The sequence below is a fragment of the Schistocerca piceifrons genome, chromosome 10 (genome assembly GCF_021461385.2).
Source record: "Schistocerca piceifrons isolate TAMUIC-IGC-003096 chromosome 10, iqSchPice1.1, whole genome shotgun sequence".
NCBI lineage: Eukaryota > Metazoa > Arthropoda > Insecta > Orthoptera > Acrididae > Schistocerca > Schistocerca piceifrons.
Genome location: NC_060147.1, coordinates 129,434,060 through 129,455,572, shown reverse-complemented (window position 1 = coordinate 129,455,572; position 21,513 = coordinate 129,434,060). Strand labels below are relative to the sequence as shown.

The 21,513-nt window shown below is 44.2% G+C and overlaps 2 protein-coding genes and 1 pseudogene across 3 annotated transcripts in view; 2 read left to right on the top strand and 1 right to left on the bottom strand.

Moving 5' to 3' along the window:
• LOC124718828 (protein draper) overlaps nt 1–21,513 on the top strand; it is a 403,131-nt gene that overhangs the window by 83,294 nt on the left and 298,324 nt on the right. The window lies entirely within an intron of this gene.
• The window catches only part of LOC124718760 (loricrin-like), a 34,490-nt gene that overhangs the window by 2,268 nt on the left and 10,709 nt on the right, over nt 1–21,513 (bottom strand). Inside the window, exon 2 of the mRNA XM_047244374.1 lies at nt 3,595–3,816. Within this exon, the coding sequence (XP_047100330.1) occupies nt 3,595–3,816 (222 nt within the window). The remainder of the gene's footprint in view (nt 1–3,594; nt 3,817–21,513) is intronic.
• LOC124719252 lies at nt 620–737 on the top strand (annotated as a pseudogene).

The following is a 21,513-nucleotide window of genomic DNA, read 5'->3' as shown; positions in this document are numbered from 1 at the left end:
AAGTGTGGAGGGTGAAAACCATAGAAGTAGGCCAAGAGACGAGTACAGTAAGCAGAATCAGAAGCATGTAGGTTGCAGTAGTCACTCGGAAATGAAGAGTCTCGCACAGGGTAGAGTAGCGTGGAGAGCTGCTACGCGTGAGTGCAGCTCGTGTCTACTGCAGCTGCGGGGGCCCATCACGGGACAGCCAGTGACGCCTGCTCAGTGGAGTGAAACTGGGCCCAGCTGGCCGTGCTGTGGGGGACGGGCGGCCTTCGCCGCCCATTGTTCGCAAATTAGGCGACGAGCGACGCGGGGCGCCTGCAGCCCGGCTGTCCTGTACAGTGCAGAGGCCGGCCGGCCAGGCCCACGTTTCTGACACACTCCACTCGCCACAGGTTGCAGAACCGCTGTCTGGCGCGTCCACCAGTTCCCCTGTATTCACAAGGGACCACTACAACAGCTCGAACGAAACAAGAACACAGGTATAAACAACTTTAAAAAAAAACTGTTACACCGATCGTCTAAAGTAGTCGTTTGTAAAGGCTTTTTGCCCAAAAGACAGCACCGACATTGTTGGCTGACACCTTGGACCGCGCATGTACCGATCGTATTATTACGAGCTGCTGTCAATAACTAGGGCAACGGCCTTGCTGCAGTGGATACACAGGTTCCCGTAAGATCACCGAAGTTAAGCGCTGTCGGGCGTGGTCGGCACTTGGATGGGTGACCATCCAGGCCGCCATGCGCTGTTGCCATTTTTCGGGGTGCACTCAGCCTCGTGATGCCAATTGAGGAGCTACTCGACCGAATAGTAGCGGCTTCGGTCAAGTATACCATCATAACGGCCGGGAGAGCGGTGTGATGACCCCACGCCCCTCCTATCCGCATCCTCAACTGAGGATGACACGGCGGTCGGATGGTACCGGTAGGCCACTTGTGGCCTGAAGACGGAGTGCCTTTTTTTGTCAATAAGTAACTCAGAACTTTCTTTACTCGGCCAATATTGGCTGAAAAAATACGGAATTTGTTATGGGCCATGGAATACTCCCACTTCAGTGACTATAGTTTCGTGGAGTTCCGATAGGTAGCGGTATTATACGTAGCCTTCAGAATGACATCTGTAACCGAGCTGCATTCCAAGCAGAGCGCAGTCATCGAGTTTGTTTTGGTGGAAAACGAAAGGCTCGCAAATATTCATAAGGGTTGGCAGTCAACAAAAGCGGGATGAGTCGTTGGGGGAGCCGTCTCTCGTCACCGCAACAAGGTGGCGCAAAGCTGTCCGATCTCCAGCGTGCCAGCCGGCCGCCCGTAGCTGTCACTCCTGCAGTGTTGTAATCAGAATAGTAGCTGGAACTCACCCAAGATCACCTTGCAGACCTTTGTTTTTGAGATAGGGACATTCACAGTACCCTCGCAAAACATATATTCACTCACGAAATTTGTAATTAATAAACCATTCCAGTTCAAAGATAATGGCAAAGTTCATAGCTACAACACATTCGAGGTGGTAGACGGATCACAGTAAAACACCTCGCTGCTCAACTCGCGAGTCTGTTGGTAGTCCTTTCCATATGTTAGGGGTACTCAAATGTGTGCGCCTGCTGGATTTCTGGCAAACGAACTTCTCCGTGACAACGCAAGGCGTCATACAAGTGTGCCCAACCGAGAGGAGTTCACGAAACTTCACTGGACTGCTCTTCCTGATCCACCCTACAGCCATGATTTCGCACCTTCCGACAGATGTGTTACTAGCTGTGTGGTACTCGCTGTCAATGTGGACTTGCATCTTGACGGCAATTGTGTTACTCAGTTATTATGATGAGATTTTTCTGTGTACTATGGTCGGCTTGAAACAACAAATTACTTTTGTTCAAATAATGGCTCAAGTTACCTAACGTTTATGCCACCAGTAAGTGTAACCTCAGTTTCCCTGTAAACTGTGTAATCTCTAATAGTGATTTATTCGTTCCAAGTTAAGCCTGATAACAGTCACTGACCCGAACTAGTAGCGAATTGTGCAAAACAAATGACAGCTGAAGGTTTCACCATGTATTTTAGCAATTACTTGGCGGCTGAATACCCCCACCTACAAACACACACAAATTTAAAAACAAATTAAAAGAATTTCTGAATGACAGTTGCTTCTACTCAACAGATGAATCTTTAGATATGAAATAGTAATTGTTTAAAGAAAATTTACATTAAACTGATACGTTCCATGCCATTACGAAATGTTGTATTCATGATCTATGGTACAACCATTAATGTAATGTAAAAAGTCCAGGGAGAAGAAATAAAAACTTTGAGGTTCGCCGATGACATTGTAATTCTGACAGAGACAGCAAAGGGCGTGGAAGAACAGTTGAACGGAATGGACAGTGTCTTGAAAGAAGGATAATAGATGAACATCAACAAAAGCAAAACGAGGATAATGGAATGTAGTCGAATTAAGTCAGGTGATGCTGAGGGAATTAATTAGGAAATGAGGCACTTAAAGTAGTAAAGGAGTTTTGCTATTTGGGGAGCAAAATAACTGATGATGGTCGAAGTAGAGAGGATATAAAATGTAGACTGGCAAGGAAAGCGTTTCTGAAGAAGAGAAATTTATTAACATCGAGTACAGATTTAAGTGTCAGGATGTCGTTTCTGAAAGTATTTGTATGGAGTGTAGCCATGTATGGAAGTGAAACGTGGACGATGAATAGCTTGGACAAGAAGAGAATAGAAGCTACAGGAGAATGCTGAAGGTTAGATGGGTAAATCACATAACTAATGAGGAGGTATTGAATAGAATAGGGGAGAAGAGGAGTTTGTGGCACAACTTGACTAGAAGAAGGGATCGGTTGGCAGGACATGTTCTGAGGCATCAAGGGATCACCAATTTAGTACTGGAGGGCAGCGTGGAGGGTAAAAATCGTAGAGGGAGACCAAGAGATGAATACACTAAGCAGATTCAGAAGGATGTAAGCTGTAGTAGGTACTGGGAGGTGGAGAAGCTTGCACAGTTTAGAGTAGCATGGGGAGCTGCATCAAACCAGTCTCAGGACTGAAGACAACAACAACAACAATGGTCGGCTTGAAAGAGCAAATTACTTTTGTTCAAATAATGGTTCAACTTTCCTGCCATTTATGCCAGTAAGTGTAACGTCAGTTACTCTGTAAACTGCGTAATCTCTAATGGTGAATTATTTGTTTCAGGCTAAGCCTGATAAGTCACTGACCGAAATTAGCAGCGAATTGTGCAAAATAAATGGTAGCTGAAGGTTTCACGATGTATTTTAAGAATTACTTGGCGCCTGAACACCCCCACCTACAAATACACATAAATTTAAAAACAAATTAAAAGAATTTCTGAATGACAGTTGCTTCTACTCAACAGATGAATGTTTAGATATGAAATAGTAATTGTTTAAAGAAAACTTACACTAACAGACACGTTCCACGTCATTACGAAATGTTGTATTCATGATCTATGATACAAGCATTAATCTAACGTAACTGTCATTGCAATTTTTTTTCCCCGTGTCCATCCATAGCTCTCTGCCGTTTCCATACGTTGGCCTCGCGTGCTAGCCACGTGCAGGAGCGGACAAATTGAGGGACCCCACGCACTATTAGCGAGTCAGTTGTGACGAAGAGGCGCGCGTCGTTGAACACACTCCCTGGAAGCACCACGTGCTGGCCAGTGCCAGGGAACGCAAACGGGAGGTGAGTGGCTGTGGGGGTGAGCAGCACGCGGGCGGCTTCCGAGAACGCCGGAGTGCGCCAGTTGGTGACACGTTGGCCATGTGATGTGTGTGGTGATGAGTGAGGGTCTGAGCCATTAGCAGCCGCCTGCTAACCGGGTTATGCCGCCCATGTCAACCAGGCCGCGAAGAATGCTCGTCTGTCATGGTGACGTGTTGCCCGTCACGGTAACTCGATTGGCTGTCGCTGTGAGATGTGGTGTCCCGTCAGCCTGCGTAGCAACGAAACCTACAGAGCCTGTACTGGCTGTATCGGAACAACACTGACAGATCATGACATGTAAGCTTTCACGGCCGGCGTCTTCATTAATTAAAAGTTCCGGGCTGAATTGCCGTGGTCCATATACGCGGTGTTACAAAAAGGTACGGCCAAACTTCCAGGAAACATTCCTCACACACAAATAAAGAAAATATGTTATGTGGACATGTGTCCGGAAATGCTTAATTTCCATGTTAGAGCTCATTTTAGTTTCGTCAGTATGTGCTGTACTTCCTCGATTCACTGCCAGTTGGCCCAATTGAAGGAAGGTAATGTTGACTTCGGTGCTTGTGTTGACATGCGACTCATTGCTCTACAGAACTAGCATCAAGCACATCAGTACGTAGCATCAACAGGTTAGTGTTCATCACGAACGTGGTTTTGCAGTCAGTGCAATGCTTACAAATGCGGAGTTGCCAGATGCCCATTTGATGTATGGATTAGCACGGGCCAATAGCCGTGGCGCGCTACGTTTGTATCGAGACAGATTTCCAGAACGAAGGTTTCCCGACAGGAAGACGTTCGAAGCAATTGATCGGCGTCTTAGGGAGCACGGAACATTCCAGCCTATGACTCGCGACTGGGAAAGACCTAGAACGACGAGAACACCTGCAATGGACCAGGTAATTCTTCGTGCAGTTGACGATAACCCTAATGTCAGCGTCAGAGAAGTTGCTGCTGTACAAGGTAACGTTGACCACGTCACTGTATGGAGAGTGCTGCGGGAGAACAAGTTGTTTCCGTACCGTGTACAGCGTGTGCAGGCACTATCAGCAGCTGATTGGCCTCCACGAGTACACTTCTGCGAATGGTTCATCCGACAATGTGTCAATCCTCATTTCAGTGCAAATGTTCTCTTTACGGATGAGGCTTCATTACAACGTGATCAAATTGTAAATTTTCACAATCGACATGGGTGGGCTGACGAGAATCCGCACGCAATTGTGCAATCACGTCATCAACACAGATTTTCTGAGAACGTTTGGGCAGGCATTGTTGGTGATGTCTCGATTGGGCCCCATGTTCTTCCACCTACGCTCAATGGAGCACGTTATAATGATTTCATACGGGATACTCTACCTGTGCTGCTAGAACATGTGCCTTTTCAATTACGACACAACATGTGGTTAATGCACGATGGAGCTCCTGCACATTTCAGTCGAAGTGTTCGTACTCTTCTCAACAACAGATTCGGTGACCGATGGATTGGTAGAGGCACACCAATTCCATGGCCTCCACGCTCTCCTGACCTCAACCCTCTTGACTTTCATTTATGGGGGCATTTGAAAGCTCTTGCCTACGCAACCCCGGTACCAAATGTAGAGACTCTTCGTGCTGGTATTGTGGACGGCTGTGATACAATACGCCATTTTTCAGGGCTGCATCAGCGCATCAGGGATTCCAAGCGACGGAGGGTGGATACATGTATCCTCGCAAACGGAGGACATTTTGAACATTTCCTGTAACAAAGTGTCTGAAGTCACGCAAACGGAGGACATTTTGAACATTTCCTGTAACAAAGTGTCTGAAGTCACGCTGGTACGTTCTGTTGCTGTGTGTTTCCATTCCATGATTAATGTGATTTGAAGAGAAGTAATAAAATGAGCTCTAACATGGAAAGTAAGCCTTTCCGGACACATGTCCACATAACGTATTTTCTTTCGTTGTGTGTGAGGAATGTTTCCTGAAAGTTTGACCGTACCTTTTTGTAACATCCTGTAGAAAACTACTACTCCTTTCTGACGTTTCGTTGCCTACTGCGGGCAACCTCACATTATTATACTCGCATGCATAGAGATCTACAAGCACGGAAATAATTTTGATAGAAAAGAAGAAGGATTAAAACTAGACAAGATATGGCGGTCGACTTTGTACCAACGAAGTGACAATCGATTACCTGTAATCGAGAGTGATGGCACTAGCCAGAGATAGTTTTAAAGTTGAAAGCACGTGATGAGTGTTGGCGCTAATCTAAGCGCTCTGTATAAGCGGGACCTCCAGCGCCTAGCAGCCAGTCGCCGACTCACCTCAGAAGATGATGTCCGCAGTAGGCAACGAAACGTCAGGAAGGAGAAGGAGTTTTATATATGGACCACGGCAATTCAGCCCGGAAGTTTCAGTTAATGAACACTGACAGAGTTTGCTGCGTTCGCAGTGGCACGAACATGGGTGGATTCCACCGATGACCGACATCGGCCGAAGACAGCCGATCACTGGAAAATCAGTAACGCCGGAACGTTCGCCGTCTCGATGCACAACCTATCCCACCGCCTGAACATGCGCCCGCGGCGGCCAAGTTCCGATCAGTTTCTGTTCTCCGGCCGAACTGGGCGAGGACTGCAACACCATTCCCCCTTTCATTTATCGAACAAACGCAAGAATGGCTGACGTAGTGTTTAGTGTATCTACATTCGCGAAAGACCATATGGCGTTAACTAGTGTGAAAAGCTTACAACGTGTTGCGATTAGTGGATAACGTAAAAATTCGGTTAAATACAAACAGAACATCTTTGCAGGCTATGCAGTGTACTCGAGCGCTAAGCTGTCTCTAATATATTCGTCAAACTTACCTGGTTGATCCAGTAACTGAGAAAAGAGTGTACGGCATAAACTACGTTCCTTAGCCGATTCACATGCATTCGGCGTGATGCAATACTTTTTTTGATCATTATATGACATACACGACACAGCAGCCCCACATGCGTACAGATTGTACACTACATGTTTGACACTTGCTGTGAAACCCAGTTGTAATTTTAATGTCAATGTAACGCTCTTATAATTAATAAATGAAAAGCACCAGTTTCCTTTTGTTCTACAATATTACTTTTACTGTTTACCGGATTTCGGCTTACAAGGCCATCTTCAGACATTTACTGAGTATTATCGCCAAAGAAGTTAAATGTTAGCAAACAACATTGGAAGAGAAGTAAAACATCTAGACTGAAGTAGAAACATACAGTAAGTAACATCTTTGCAATGAAAAAGTAAAAACTGAACAGTACATAAATAACAATGGAGTAGATAGGAAAACCTTTAACACAAAATAGGAATAGCATGACTACATAACAGTTTGTATTAATAAACAAAACTAATAAAATGAAAAGGCTGCATCAGGAGGTATGAAACATGGAGAGTGATACACAACCAATTAAAAGAAGAGACAGTTATCAATGTAACTACAGAATACGTAAGGAAGTTGAGCAATAAGATAAACAGAAATAAATAAATAAATGCAGGAAAATGGAGATCTTTGAGGAAACCTACAGTTTGAGAGTGTGGTGGTACTACATTTTAACATTAACATTATAATCAAAGCAGTGGCTGTGCAACAGTTTTCATTAAATAAATGAGCAAAGTAAAATATGAACTGTATTTGATGAGGCAACTACAAGGGGTATGAAACATGGACAGTAATAAAAGTACCAGTTAAAAGAAAGCCTTAACTATTGAAATTTGGAATACAAAGACAACTTCAACAAAACAACTTAATGAATACAGGAAAATGGGAAAATGTTGGAAGAGTGAGTGTGGGAAGTAATGAACAACAAAGATGATTATATCAAGTTTAGGAGAGGGGGAAATGTTGAGCTGTGTCCGGTCGTTTAGGATGAGATCTGGATTGTGAGCAAGATGTTTGTTAATTTCCAGGGCTTCCAGCAGGTTGTATTTATGGCCTTTGTTTGCTAAGTGAAGTACATGGGACACAGGCTGGTAGTTGTGACCCTCACTCAGTACATGCTCAGCAAATGCAGATTCTGAATTCTGCAACCTCCAGCTGCATTCATGTTCAGCCAGCCTAGTTGATATGTCTCTGCCTGACTGACCAATGTAAAATTTGTTACAATCAGAACACGTGATTTTGTATACCCCCTGTTGGCTAATAAGCCGAAAACCGGTTAACAATAAAATTAATATTGTAGAACAAAAGCAAACTGGTGCTTTTCGTTTATTATAATGTTGTTCTACCAAGAACCGACGGAAGATTCTGTTAATATGCTCTTATATTTCTTAACCTGATAAGAAACATTCGTGTAGTAAGCATCTAAAGACTTGGGTAGACAAAAGAAAACAAATAAATAAAAGGAAGAAACTGGTTTCGAACACGAGACGCCAAAGTCAGAGCCTGCAACGCTAGCTGCTGTGCCACAATTTCGGCTGATATTAGCGCCCGCTAAAAGGCGTCTAAATTATTACATCGAAAAAATTTGACGGTCGTTTACTGAGAAGCTGAGACACGTGTTAGCTTATTTTGACTCCTCTTCCGCTGAAAGAGGTTTCTGTAAGTCGGACTATGGCAATTGCCGTGTTCTCTTCGCCAGTGGCCTTGCCAATTGAAATCCCACGCGTCTGAGCTGATAGCATCGAGACAATGGCATGAGGCAGCACGACGTTTGAGGGGTGGATGATTCCAGATTCCCATCAGCTCGCCACTGAAAAACTGACCCGAATCGCTCCGTCCAAAATAAATACGTCTGTCTTTTATGGTTATAAGTGGGCCCACAGCATACTATGGAAACACAGCATTTTTTATTTCTTTTTTAATTTTTTTTTTACATTTTAATTTTCAGTCGTTGATGAGCTTCGCTATTTGGGCAGCAAAATAACTGATGGCGGAAGTGGAGAGAATATAGAATGTAGACTGGGAATAGCAAGAGCAGCATTTCTGAAGAAGAGAAATTTGTTAACATCGAATATAGATTTAAGTGTTACGTAGTTTGTCTTGAAGGTATTTGTCTGGAGTAGAGCCATGTATGGAACTGAAAAATGGACGATAAACAGTTTAGACAAAAAGGGAATAGAAGCTGATTCATGGATTTTACGTTACTGCTTGGTAGAGCAATTCCATATTTAAGGTTGAATAACATGTACACTGTTTTTGATGTTGCTAATCAACAGACATAAAATATTTTTTGAAGGAACACACCGCCATATGACTGTTTTATTGTTTATATAAGTATAACCCAGGTTTTGGCCTTTTATCCCATTTTCGAATATCTGATTTTATGACTTTTAACACACACTGCGGGACAGTTAACATGGTGGCAAGCTCATAGATGGCCATAAACTACGAAAAATATTGGTTTCCCACGAAATGTCAAATGTAAAATCGCTATCTTGTAACCGATCAGTAGATGATCGTGGGTGCCCGCCACATTTAGGAAAACAGTCTTACATTGATAAATAAAATATGATAACGTGTCCTTAAAACGTACACTACTGGCCATTGAAATTGCTACACCACGAAGATGACGTGCTACAGACGCGAAATTTAACCGACAGGAAGAAGACGCTGTGATATGCAAATGATTAGCTTTTCAGGACATTCACACAATGTTGGCGTCGGTGGCGACACCTACAATGTGCTGACATGAGGAAAGTTTCCAACCGATTTCTCATACACAAACAACAGTTTACCGGCGTTGCCTGGTGAAACGTTGTTGTGATGCCTCGTGTAAGGAGGAGAAATGCGTACCATCACGTTTCCGACTTTGATAAAGGTCGCATTGCAGCCTATCGCGGTTGCGATCGTATCGCGACATTGCTGCTCGCGTTGGTCGATATCCAATGACTGTTAGCAGAATAAGGAATCGGTGGTTTCAGGAGGGTAATACGGAACACCGTGCTGGATGCCAACGGCCTCGTATCACTAGCAGTCGAGATGACAGGCATCTTATCCGCACGGCTGTAACGGATCGTGCAGCCACTTCTCGATCCCTGAGTCAACAGATGGGGACGTTTGCAAGACAACAACAATGTGCACGAACAGTTCGACGACGTTTGCAACAGCATGGACTATCAGCTCGGAGAACATGGCTACGGTTACCCTTGACGCTGCATCACAGACAGGAGAGCCTGCGATGGTGTACTCAACGACGAACCTGGGTGCACGAATGGCAAAACGTCATTTTTTCGGACGAATCAAGGTTCTGTTTACAGCATCATGATGGTGTTTGGCGACATCGCGGTGAACGCACATTGGAATCGTGTATTCGTCATCGCCCTACTGACGTATCACCCGGCGTGATGGTATGGAGTGCCATTGGTTACACGTCTCGGCCGCATCTTGTTCGCATTGACGGCAGTTTGAACAGTGGACGTTACATTTCAGATGTGTTACGACCTGTGGCTCTACCCTTCACTCGATCCCTGCGAAACACCGAGCGAGGTGGCGCAGTGGTTAGACACTGGACTCGCATTCGGGAGGACGACGGTTCAATCCCGTGTCCGGCCATCCTGATTTAGGTTTTCCATGATTTCCCTAAATCACTCCAGGCAAATGCCGGGATGGTTCCTCTGAAAGGGCACGGCCGACTTCCTTCCCCATCCTTCCCTAATCCGATGAGACCGATGACCACGCTGTCTGGTCTCCTTCCCCAAACCAACCAACCAACCACCCCTGCGAAACCCTACATTTCAGCAGGATAATGCACGACTGCATGTTGCAGGTCCTGTATGGGCCTTTCTGGATACAGAAAATGTTCGACTGCTGACCTGGCCAGCACATTCTCCAGATCTCCCACCAACTGAAAACGTCTGGTCAATGGTGGCCGAGCAACTGGCTCGTCACAATACGCCAGTCACTAGATGATCTGTGGTATCGTGTTGAAGCTGCATGGGCAGCTGTACCGGTACACTCCATCCAAGCTCTGTTTGTCTCAATGCCCAGGCGTATCAAGGCCGTTATTACGGCCAGAGGTGGTGGTTCCCGCGTACTGATTTCTCAGGATCTATGCACCCAAATTGCGTGAAAATGTAATCACATGTCAGTTCTAGTATAACATATTTGTCCAATGAATACCCGTTTATCATCTGCATTTCTTCTTGGTGTAGCAATTTTAATGGCCAGTAGTGTAATTTGTTGCGGAATTTGGCTAAAAGAAGGGATCGGTTGATAGGAAACATTCTGAGACATCAGGGGTTCTTCAGTTTAGTACGAGAGGGAAGTGCGAGGGGTAAAAACTGCAGAGGGAGACCAAGAGATGAATACAGTAAGTAGATTGAAAAAGGATATCTGTTCGGAGATGAAGAAACTCGCACAGGCTAGAGTAGAATGGAGAGCTGCGTCAACCAGTCTTCGGACTGAAGACCAGAACAACTACTGCTTTCCATTGTCCTGGGCCGCTAGGCTGCAGTATGCAGCCCGCGCGCGATAATCGGTCCTGGCATGTGGTGGCAAAGCTTTCCCTGATCCGTTTAGCGGTGTCAGTGTTGACGGCGTTGTAGTGAGACTGTTCACTCGCTCCCTCAGATGGTTAGTCGCTCCCTACCGTTGTTCAGTCCCCCCCTTCCCCAGCCCCCTCTTCACCGCCACAGCCGCCATCGGCCACTTGACACCATTCCCGACCACGCTTCGCTCCAGCCTGGCCCCTCCAACACTGCAGAGAGTGAGCAAGAAAACCTGCCCCCTTTCCGTTTAACAGCTGACATAGTGCGCCGTGGTTTCGCCGTCACCCGCCACCTATAACTGCCTACAGCACCCGACACACACACACACACACACACACACACACACACACACAGAGAGAGAGAGAGAGAGAGAGAGAGAGAGAGAGAGAGAGATGGGGAGGTCAGCTTCGTCGTTTGTTAATTTGTTTGGCGCAGATCTCTCCATTATTGTCGATACTACTACTTTGAATTCAAGCCACATATGGTCTACACTTACATTGTCAATTTGGAAGCAGTGGAGATTCTCCCTGACGGATGCGTCAAACGAATTCTTACCTGCTTTTTTTTTTTAATACATATATTTTCATTGATTTTTGGAGCATTTGGGAGTTACGGTATTCAGTCTCGCTACGAGAACTCTGCCTTCAGTAATCTCTGTAAACGTTTTGATGCACGCAGACTACGCGTTTTATAGTCCTAAATTTAAACTCGTGTCCTAAATTTAAACTCGTGTCCTAAACTAACAACCTCGTCACGTGGAATGTATCTAAGAAAACAGCGATCAGCAGTTTGGGGCAGAACTAAAGTAACGATCGCTTTGTTGGCGACGACGATTAAATCTGACCTCTAGGAGGAAAGTCAAGACAGAAAAATTTCAATGTTAGTGGTAAAAGCAAGACACAGGCCGATTCCAGACGAAAAGAGAATAACAGGAAGAAAAATGAGGACAAATGAAAACGTCAATAAGATTTTGAAAATGACTCGACAAGTATTAGAAGTAAAAACATTACATTTAAATCCCGTAACTGACCAAAAATAATAAAGTGTTGTGATTAAATTTTGAAATCCAAAAATTTTAAATGAATTTGACGAGATTCGAACCTATGTCCACCAGCACGGCAAGTTAGTACACTGCCTACGTGATGTGACGCTGAATAGCGTCTTGTGCGGAAGGATCCAATAGTGTTCGGAGCTGTGTATGAAACATGAGTATATAGTTAGCATCGTTTTGTTTGTGTGTGTGTGTGTGTGTGTGTGTGTGTGTGTGTGTGTGTGTGTGTGTGATTTCTGCGTCAAGAGAAGGCAATACCTCTGATTAGCCTTTACACATCACCCATACAGTCAAGAGCGTTCCCCTTGAAGTTTCCGTATTTTTGGTGTCCTGAAGAAACCCATTCGTGGCTGTCGATTTGCTTTGCACGCCTGGGTGCGATCATGATTCCTTAGGCAACCGTAGTCATTTCTCCGCGAACTCATTGACTGTCTTGTCTCACAGCGGGTTAAATGTGTTAACATTTATGGCCATTGCTACTGAAATAATAGACAGTTCACTTTAAAAGTTTTCGTAACCCAATCGATAAAAACGGAACATTTATAGAGTCACTTCGTTGTCTGTCTTGTCTCTCCGACTGTTAAGAAAAATTCTTCCCAGGAACGGGAATACGTATCAAATTGAAATCTAGGGCGCAGACGAAGGTGTACGGTCCTTTGGCGGTGTATACAGAGCTTCTATGTCAATGCAATCAGAAGATGCGGGCATGTGTGTCACATATCATAGACCCACTCATCAAAATCAGTAGGTTACTTTCCTTTAACCTAGAATCATGAGATGTTTCAAGCAACAAGGTTTCACAGTACAAGTAAAATTCGAAATTGTTGATTTGTAATAATATAACACAAAAAGTATATTTTTGAATCTGTCAAGACCTCGTTTCTCAGGAATTACAACAGGAAATGCGAAAGTACACAAAACGTTTGAACTTAAAATGTTCTGAAAGTCTTGGAATTCCTGGAATACCTTACTAGTACCGATATCGATAACGGCAAAAAGTCGTAGAGACTCTAGATTCCTGGGGTGGATGAACTATGTACATCCATAAGTAAGTTTCTAACTAACTCTCACGTGATCAGTCCTACAAGCACTTAGCCAATTGATTTTTCGTCTGCCTCGTCTTCAGCTGACTGCCCCCCCCCCCCCCCCCCCCTGTAAGTAATTGCACCATAAACGAAAAGTCTGCGGTTACTGCCAGTTTTGTCTGACAGGACATTAATATACGACACGAACAACAAGGGTCCCAGCACACATCCCTATGGCAAACCTGAAGTTACTTCTGCATCTGTCGATGACACACTATCCACACTCTGTGCGCTTCTTACGAAGAAATCCTCAATCCTTACGCCATGTGATCGTACTTTCGTTAGTAATCTTCGATGTAGTGCAGAGTGAAATGCTTTCCAGAGGTCACAAAAATGCTGTTTTTATCAGACTGCCCTGATCCATCGCTTTCAGCGTGTTACGTGAAAGAAGTACGATTTTTGGAATCGATTTTCTGTAGGATGTGAGAAAAAGTAACTGGAAATCTTACTAAGCGAACTACTGAATTACTAATAATAACAACAATATGAAAAAACGTAACAGAACTTTGTTCTGCAGATGCTTATCCGTTAAGGTGACACAGTAACCAAAAATAGAGAGAGAAAAACGGTACAAGAAGTACAAATTTATGCCGCGTCATTTGCGAAGCAGTGGCGGTACCTAAAAACCTGGAATTATTTTTTAAAAGCTATATATCTTATTTTTTAAATCTTTTTACATCTTCAAATTGTTTACAAAGCAATCTCATCCCCTTCAAAATATTCTCCATTACAACTAATACATTTGTCCTACGGATGAACGCACTGTTCGGAAGATTTATCTTTAGAAATGGCTGACAGCTCCTCCCTCGTGTCATTCTTGACTTCTTCAGTGTTGTCAAAGCGGTGTCCTCCCATGGCCCTTTTCGTGCGTGGAAATAAGAAAAGAGTCGAACGGAGCCAGGTCAAGCGAGTAAAGTGCGAGAGGCAGCGGAATACTGCCAGTTTTAACCAAAAGCTGTGTAACAGCTGTGTGTTGCATGTGCGTTGTCGTGCTGGAAGAACCAGTCTCATATCTGTTACAAATCGGGTCTCTCTTGACGAACACTGTTGCGCAATCTCCTTAAAACTTCAAAATGAAAGGTTTGATCGACGGTCTGACCTGGTGGAACAAGCTCTGACTGAACTACGCCTTCGATGGAAGTCCAAAACGAGTTTTGTCATCAACTGACATGTTACCATTTAAACAACGAGCAAACCGCTCGTACACTTAAGTTTTTCCCACAGCATCATCTTGGTAAGCTGTTTTCAACATTAAAATAGTTCCAGCAGCATTCTTACCAAAAACAAAATTTCACAGCTGCATGATAAAAAAAAGAAACCAAACAAGAACACCACACATGAACTGGCAATGAGTTGGGCTATACACGCCTAGCGGCAGAAACGGCTACTACACAAGCTCTGTCCACAACAATGTCATTCCGTTTTCTTTCTTTCTTTCTTTTTTTGTTTTTTTGTTTTGAGTACCCCCCTCGTATGAAACATTTACGGCTTGTTTGTGTGCGAATACGTAAGAAAATCAATCAAAATATAACTGTTTCAAATATGAAGACAAGACAACATAGACTGCCGAATAATCGAAGTATTTAGCTATTTTGCCAGTAGATGACATTTGCTGGTTCCCTGGCTGCGTGGTAAAATTAGCATTATGGCACTGTAAACAAGTAACTATCAATAATTCATCATGTGCGTGCGTTGCACCCATCTGCAGATGATGAAAATATTCGAAACCGTGACAACCAATAGTACGGTGTTTTAAATATATATCATTTATTCAGTGTGTTGTAGCTATTATAGGACATTTTATAACTGAAGCGGTGTCTTTCTTTTCAGGTATGTGGTGTTTGACAAGTATATGGCACTGCTGCTGCTCTGCGAATGGCGTGAAATGGCTGACCTGTCTGCTTATTGGAGTACGTAATAAGAATAATAATAAATAATGTAAATTAGTTGTGCACATACTTACTACAACGAGTTGGCCTAGTTGGTAAGCTGGTGCACGCTTTCATCTGCGTATCTGACTGGTGATCTACGTGTGAAAGTGGTGGAAGAGGAATATAGCTTTCGCGCCTACAGAAAATATAGAAATATATGACTTTAATTCCTTCGGTATTCTCATCAGTACCTCAGTTTTCGTGGTAGTTAAGTTCACGTGATCGATCTGGTTCCGAACGTTCAGCGGTGCTGGTCGCCACTAAAGCAATGGGACGTGTCCTCTTTCCTTCAAAATGGCTCTGAGCATTATGGGACTTAACATCTGAGGTCATCAGTCTCCTACACTTATTGTTGTCGTCATGGTCTTCAGTCCTGAGACTGGTTTGATGCAGCTCTCCATGCTATTCTATCCAGTGCAAGCTTCTTCATCTCCCAGTACCTACTGCAACCTACATCCTTCTGAATCTGCTTGGTGATCTCTTGGTCTCCCTCTACGATTTTTACCCTCCACGCTGCCCTTCAATGCTAAATTTGTGATCCCTTGGTGACTCAGAACATGTCCTACCGACCGGTCCCATCTTCTTGTTAAGTTGTGCCACAAACTCCTCTTCTCCCCAGTTCTGTTCAGTACCTCATCATTAGTTACGTGATCTACCCATCTAATCTTCAGAATTCTTCTATAGCACCACATTTCGAAAGCTTCTAGTACAACTGAGCACCACATTGTTTAGCCTCAGTATGCTGGGCTCATGTACACTTAATCTTTCAATCTCAAGGAAAGAGCGCTGGCCGCTGTGGCAGAGCGGTTCTAGGCGCTTCAGTCCGGAACCACGATGCTGCTACGGTCGCAGGTTCGAATGCTGCCTCGGGCGTGGATATGTGTGATGTCCCTAAGTTACTTACGTTTAAGTAGTTCAAAGTCTTAGAAGAAAGATTAAGGAAAGGCAAACCTACGTTTCTAGCATTTGTAGATGTAGAGAAAGCTTTTCACAATGTTGACTGGAATACTCTCTTTCAAATTCTAAAGGTGGCAGGGATATAATACAGGAAGCGAAAGGCTATTTACAATTTGTACAGAAACCAGATGGCAGTTATAAAAGTCGAAGGACATGAAAGGGAAGCAGTGGTTGGGAAGGGAGTGAGACAGGGTTGTAGCCTCTCCCCGATGTTATTCAATCTGTATATTGAGCAAGAAATAAAGGAAACAAAAGAAAAGTTCGGAGTCGGTATTAAAATCCATGGAGAAGAAGTAAAAACTTTGAGGTTCGCCGATGACATTGTAAGTCTCAGAGACAGCAAAGGAATTGGAAGAGCAGTTGAACGGAATGGACTGTGTCTTGAAACGAGGATATAAGATGAACATCAACAAAAGCAAAACGAGGGTAATGGAATGTAGTGGAATGAAGTCGGGTTATGCTGAGAGAATTAGATTAGGGAATGAGACACTTAAAGTAGTAAAGGAGTTTTGCTATTTGGGGAGCAAAATAACTGATGATGGTCGAAGTAGAGAGGATATAAAATGTAGACTGGCAATGGCAAGGAAAGCGTTTCTGAAGAAGAGGAATTTGTTAACATCGAGTATAGATTTAAGTGTCAGGAAGTCGTTTCTGAAAGTATTTGTATGGAGTGTAGCCATGTATGGAAGTGAAACATGGACAATAAATAGTTTGGAGAAGAAGAGAATAGAAGCTTTCGAAATGTGGTGCTATAGAAGAATTCTGAAGATTAGATGGGTAGATCACATAACTAATGAGGAGGTACTGAATAGAACTGGGGAGAAGAGGAGTTTGTGGCACAACCTGACAAGAAGTCGCTCAACTTCGACATCTTTATGACGTACACCACGCCATCATCAGCACAGACAACCGCGTATTACTGCCCACCCTGTCCGCCAAATCATTTATGTATATCGAGGACAACAGCGGTCCTACGACACTTCCCTGGGGCACTCCTGAAGATACCAAATAATGGCGCCTGTTCAAACTGTTAACATTAAAAGGGCTTAACAGAACTTATACCAAAATTATTAAGATAAACGCCATTTACGTACATAAAATGAGTCCTTAAAAGTCTAATAACGGAGATTAAATTCGTGGTACATGTCACACAACAAGAACCCTTTCAGTTCCCAGGCCTGCCGGAAAGTCTGTCCCAGAGCGTGACCTACGCAAAAAGACATAGGTCCCCAAATTAAAAGAGCGGAACCACTGTAAACAAAGTCAAAATGTACTCTGTTACACGATCCAACATCCCACATCCTCATTCCAATACTGAAAAGTCCGGGTATAAGGGTGCACCATATTTATTTATTTATAACTTTTCAGATCCACCTGAAGATTGGACACAGGTCCCGAAACCAGGCTGCACTTTCTATTTAGTAAATGAAGAATTTTAAAACTTTAGTGGATGTTATCACTGATAATGAATATCAAAAGTTTTGGATGTTGTGCCAATAGAAACATGCGAAAATGCAATATTAATATGGTATTTAATTTTAATCCCAAACTGTTTCCGAGAAACTGATTTGGCATACTGAATGGGTCATTGTATCTATATTTCAACTGGTCTGGTTGAAGAGTACAGTTGTACTTACATTTTCCCTAAAATGCTGTCCGTGCTAGACACTGAGGTGACAAAAGTCATGGGATACCGGTTCAGACCTCTTTTTGTCCAGCGTAATGCGCCACCTCGACGTGACATAGACACAAGAACTCGTTGGAAGTCTCCTACGGAAATGTTTAGCCATGCTGCCTATATAGTCTGAAACGCCCCCTTAGAAAAATTATAAATGACTGTACTTAAACTAATACTGTTCAAATAATATATATATCTCAGTTCATGATATCCAGTATTACAAATTTACTCTTTCTGGCGGACACACGTCCAGATCGTCCGCTCTCAAAACTCTGCCATCTCTCTCCCACATCCACCACTGCTGGCGGCTCACCTCCAACTGCGCAACGCTACGCGCTGTTAACAGCCAACTGCCCAACACTACAATAGCAAATTCCAACAATGCAAACCAGCCACAGACTGCACACAGCACAGTCAGTGATTTTCATACAGAGCGCTACGTGACGTTACGAACATAAAAACCTGAACAGCCTACTTACAAGCCGTACATAGCAGCGAAACTGTTGCTGGTGTAGGGATGCTGTGCACGAAGTGACCTCTCCATTATATCTAACGTCGCGTGATCTGGGTGGACAAATCATTCTCTCGAACTGTCCATAATGTTCTTCAGTCCGATCACCGATCAACTGCGGCTCGGTGACCTGACGCATTATCATCCACAGAAATTCCATCGTTGTTTGGTAACATGAACTCCATGAATGACTGCAAAAGGTCTCCATGTAGCCGAACATAACCATTTCCCGTCAGTGAAGAAGAAAACTAAAATTATGGCCACTACTCCTACCAATTCGTGGGATATAGCAGGAGAAACCATGGAGGTAGTGACCACATTCAGTTATCTCGGTTCCCAGATCTCTGCTGATGGCGACTGCAGCCATGAAATCCGGAGACGCCTGTTGCTCGGTAGACAGGCGATGTCAAACCTTGACAAGGTTATAAGATCCAGTGATATAACACTAGCAACAAAGATCCGTATTGTGAGGGCTATGGTCTTTCCAGTTGTGATGTACGGATGTGAGACCTGGACCATTAGAAAGGCTGAACGGCGAAGAATTGACTCCTTCGAATTGTGGTGTTGGAGGAAACTTCTTAGAGTTTCATGGACTGCAAAGAGAACCAACAGATCAATATTGGATCAAATCAAACCAGATTTCTCCCTGGAAGGTCTAATGTGTCCTACTTTGGACACACAATGCGAAGGCATGCCTCGCTGGAAAAAAAACATTAATGCTGGGGAAGATTGAAGGAACTAGAAGAAGAGGACGTCAGAGGATGAGATGGATCGATGGCATCACAGAAACAATGTGTTCCAACCTGGAAGGTCTACGGGAGAAAGTGCAAGACAGGAAAAAGTGGCGTGATTTGGTTCATGGGGTCACGAAGAGTCGGAACCGACTAAACGAATAGAGAGAGAGAGAGAGAGAGAGAGAGAGAGAGAGAGAGAGAGAGATCGGTTCAGTTGGACCAGAGGACTCAGGCCATTCCATGTAAACACAGCCCACACCACTATGGATCCACAACCAGCTTGCACAGTCCCTTGTTGACAACTTGGATCCTTGGCCTCGTGGGGTCTGCTCTACCATCAGCTACTATCAGTTGAAATGTCCGTAAGTTCTATTAATAAACAAAGAATGAATTGAAAGTCGACATTTTCAGTCGATTTCATGAACGTCCCATCTTAAGGAAGGCGTAACTACCCCGCCACGCTGTTTAGCTATCTCTTAACACCCAAACCCCCAGATGTCACTCTCTCAGATCGATACCAAACGTTTTCTGTCGATAGAGTAGATTGGTTGGCATAAATCGCGACATAAAACGTTTGGTACCGCCAAGTAATGGCCGCTATCGACAGGGGATCTCAAGTTGATTCCGTATTTCTAGATTTCCGGAAAGCTTTTGACACCGTTCCTCACAAGCGACTTCTAATCAAGCTGCGGGCCTACGGGGTATCGTCTCAGTTGTGCGACTGGATTCGTGATTTCCTGTCAGGAAGGTCGCAGTTCGTAGTAATAGACGGCAACCGCCGGCCGCGGTGGCCGAGCGGTTCTAGGCGCGTCAATCCGGAACCGCGCGACTGCTATGGTCGCAGGTTCGAATCCTGCCTCGGGCATGGATGTGTGTGATATCCTTAGGTTAGTTAGGTTTAAGTAGTTCTAAGTTCTAGGGGACTGATGACCTAAGATGTTAAGTCCCATAGTGCTCAGAGCCATTTGAGCCATTTGAACAGACGGCAAATCATCGAGTAAAACTGAAGTGATATCAGGTGTTCCCCAGGGAAGCGTCCTGGGACCTCTGCTGTTGCTGATCTATATAAATGACCTGGGTGACAGTCTGAGCAGTTCTCTTAGGTTGTTCGCAGATGATGCTGTAACTTACCGTCTAGTAAGGTCATCCAAAGACCAGTATCAGTTGCAAAGCGATTTAGAAAAGATTGCTGTATGGTGTAGCAGGCTAAATAACGAAAAGTGTGAGGTGATCCACACGAGTTCCAAAAGAAATCCGTTGGAATTCGATTACTCGATAAGTAGTACAATTCTCAAGGCTGTCAATTCAGCTAAGTACCTGGGTGTTAAAATTACGAACAACTTCAGTTGGAAAGACCACATATATAATATTGTGGGGAAGGCGAGCCAAAGGTTGCGTTTCATTGGCAGGACACTTAGAAGATGCAACAAGTCCACTAAAGAGACAGCTTACACTACACTCGTTCGTCCTCTGTTAGAATATTGCTGCGCGGTATGGGATCCTTACCAGGTGGGGTTGACGGAGGACATCGAAAGGGTGCAAAAAAGGGCAGCTCGTTTTGTATTATCACGTAATAGGGGAGAGAGTGTGGCAGATATGATACGCGAGTTGGGATGGAAGTCATTAAAGCAAAGACGTTTTTCGTCGCGGCGAGATCTATTTACGAAATTTCAGACACCAACTTTCTCTTCCGAATGCGAAAATATTTTGTTGAGCTCACCCTACATAAGTAGGAATGATCATCAAAATAAAATAAGAGAAATGAGAGCTCGAACAGAAAGGTTTAGGTGTTCGTTTTTCCCGCGCGCTATTCGGGCGTGGAATGGTAGGGAGATAGTATGATCGTGGTTCGATGAACCCTCTGCCAAGCACTTAAATGTGAATTGCAGAGTGATTACGTAGATGTATATGAGTGTCTGACATCAGGTGGTTTGGACGTATGGTTTTACCTTCAAGTTTGTTGACGGCTGCTAGAACGGAAGTGAGTCTGCAGTGTTGTGTTGCAGCGGAGTAGTTGGTCGGGTATATATGGCGGGTTGCGCCAGAAGCGGGTCAGAGAGCAGTTACGAATGCACCGTTATACGGCGGCGCCGAGCCGGTAGGAACAGCTGCCGGCGTTAAGTGGCACACCTCAGCACCGCCACTACTGACCCACCAAGTAGGTGGCGCGCCTGTTCACAATCCGTCAGTTTCACGTACACATTGCACTACACCAGGGGTCTCCAAACTTTTTAGTCTGCGGGCCACATTGACTCCTCCGCGAAGTCATAAGGGCCAAGATCTACCTAGTGGGATTAAAGCACACTAGCACTCCATGATCACCGTAATGTAAGGCTAAATATTTTATACGATTTACTTGCTATGTGTATTTTACAACGTAATCAAAAGAAAGTAAAACCTCGCTTAAGA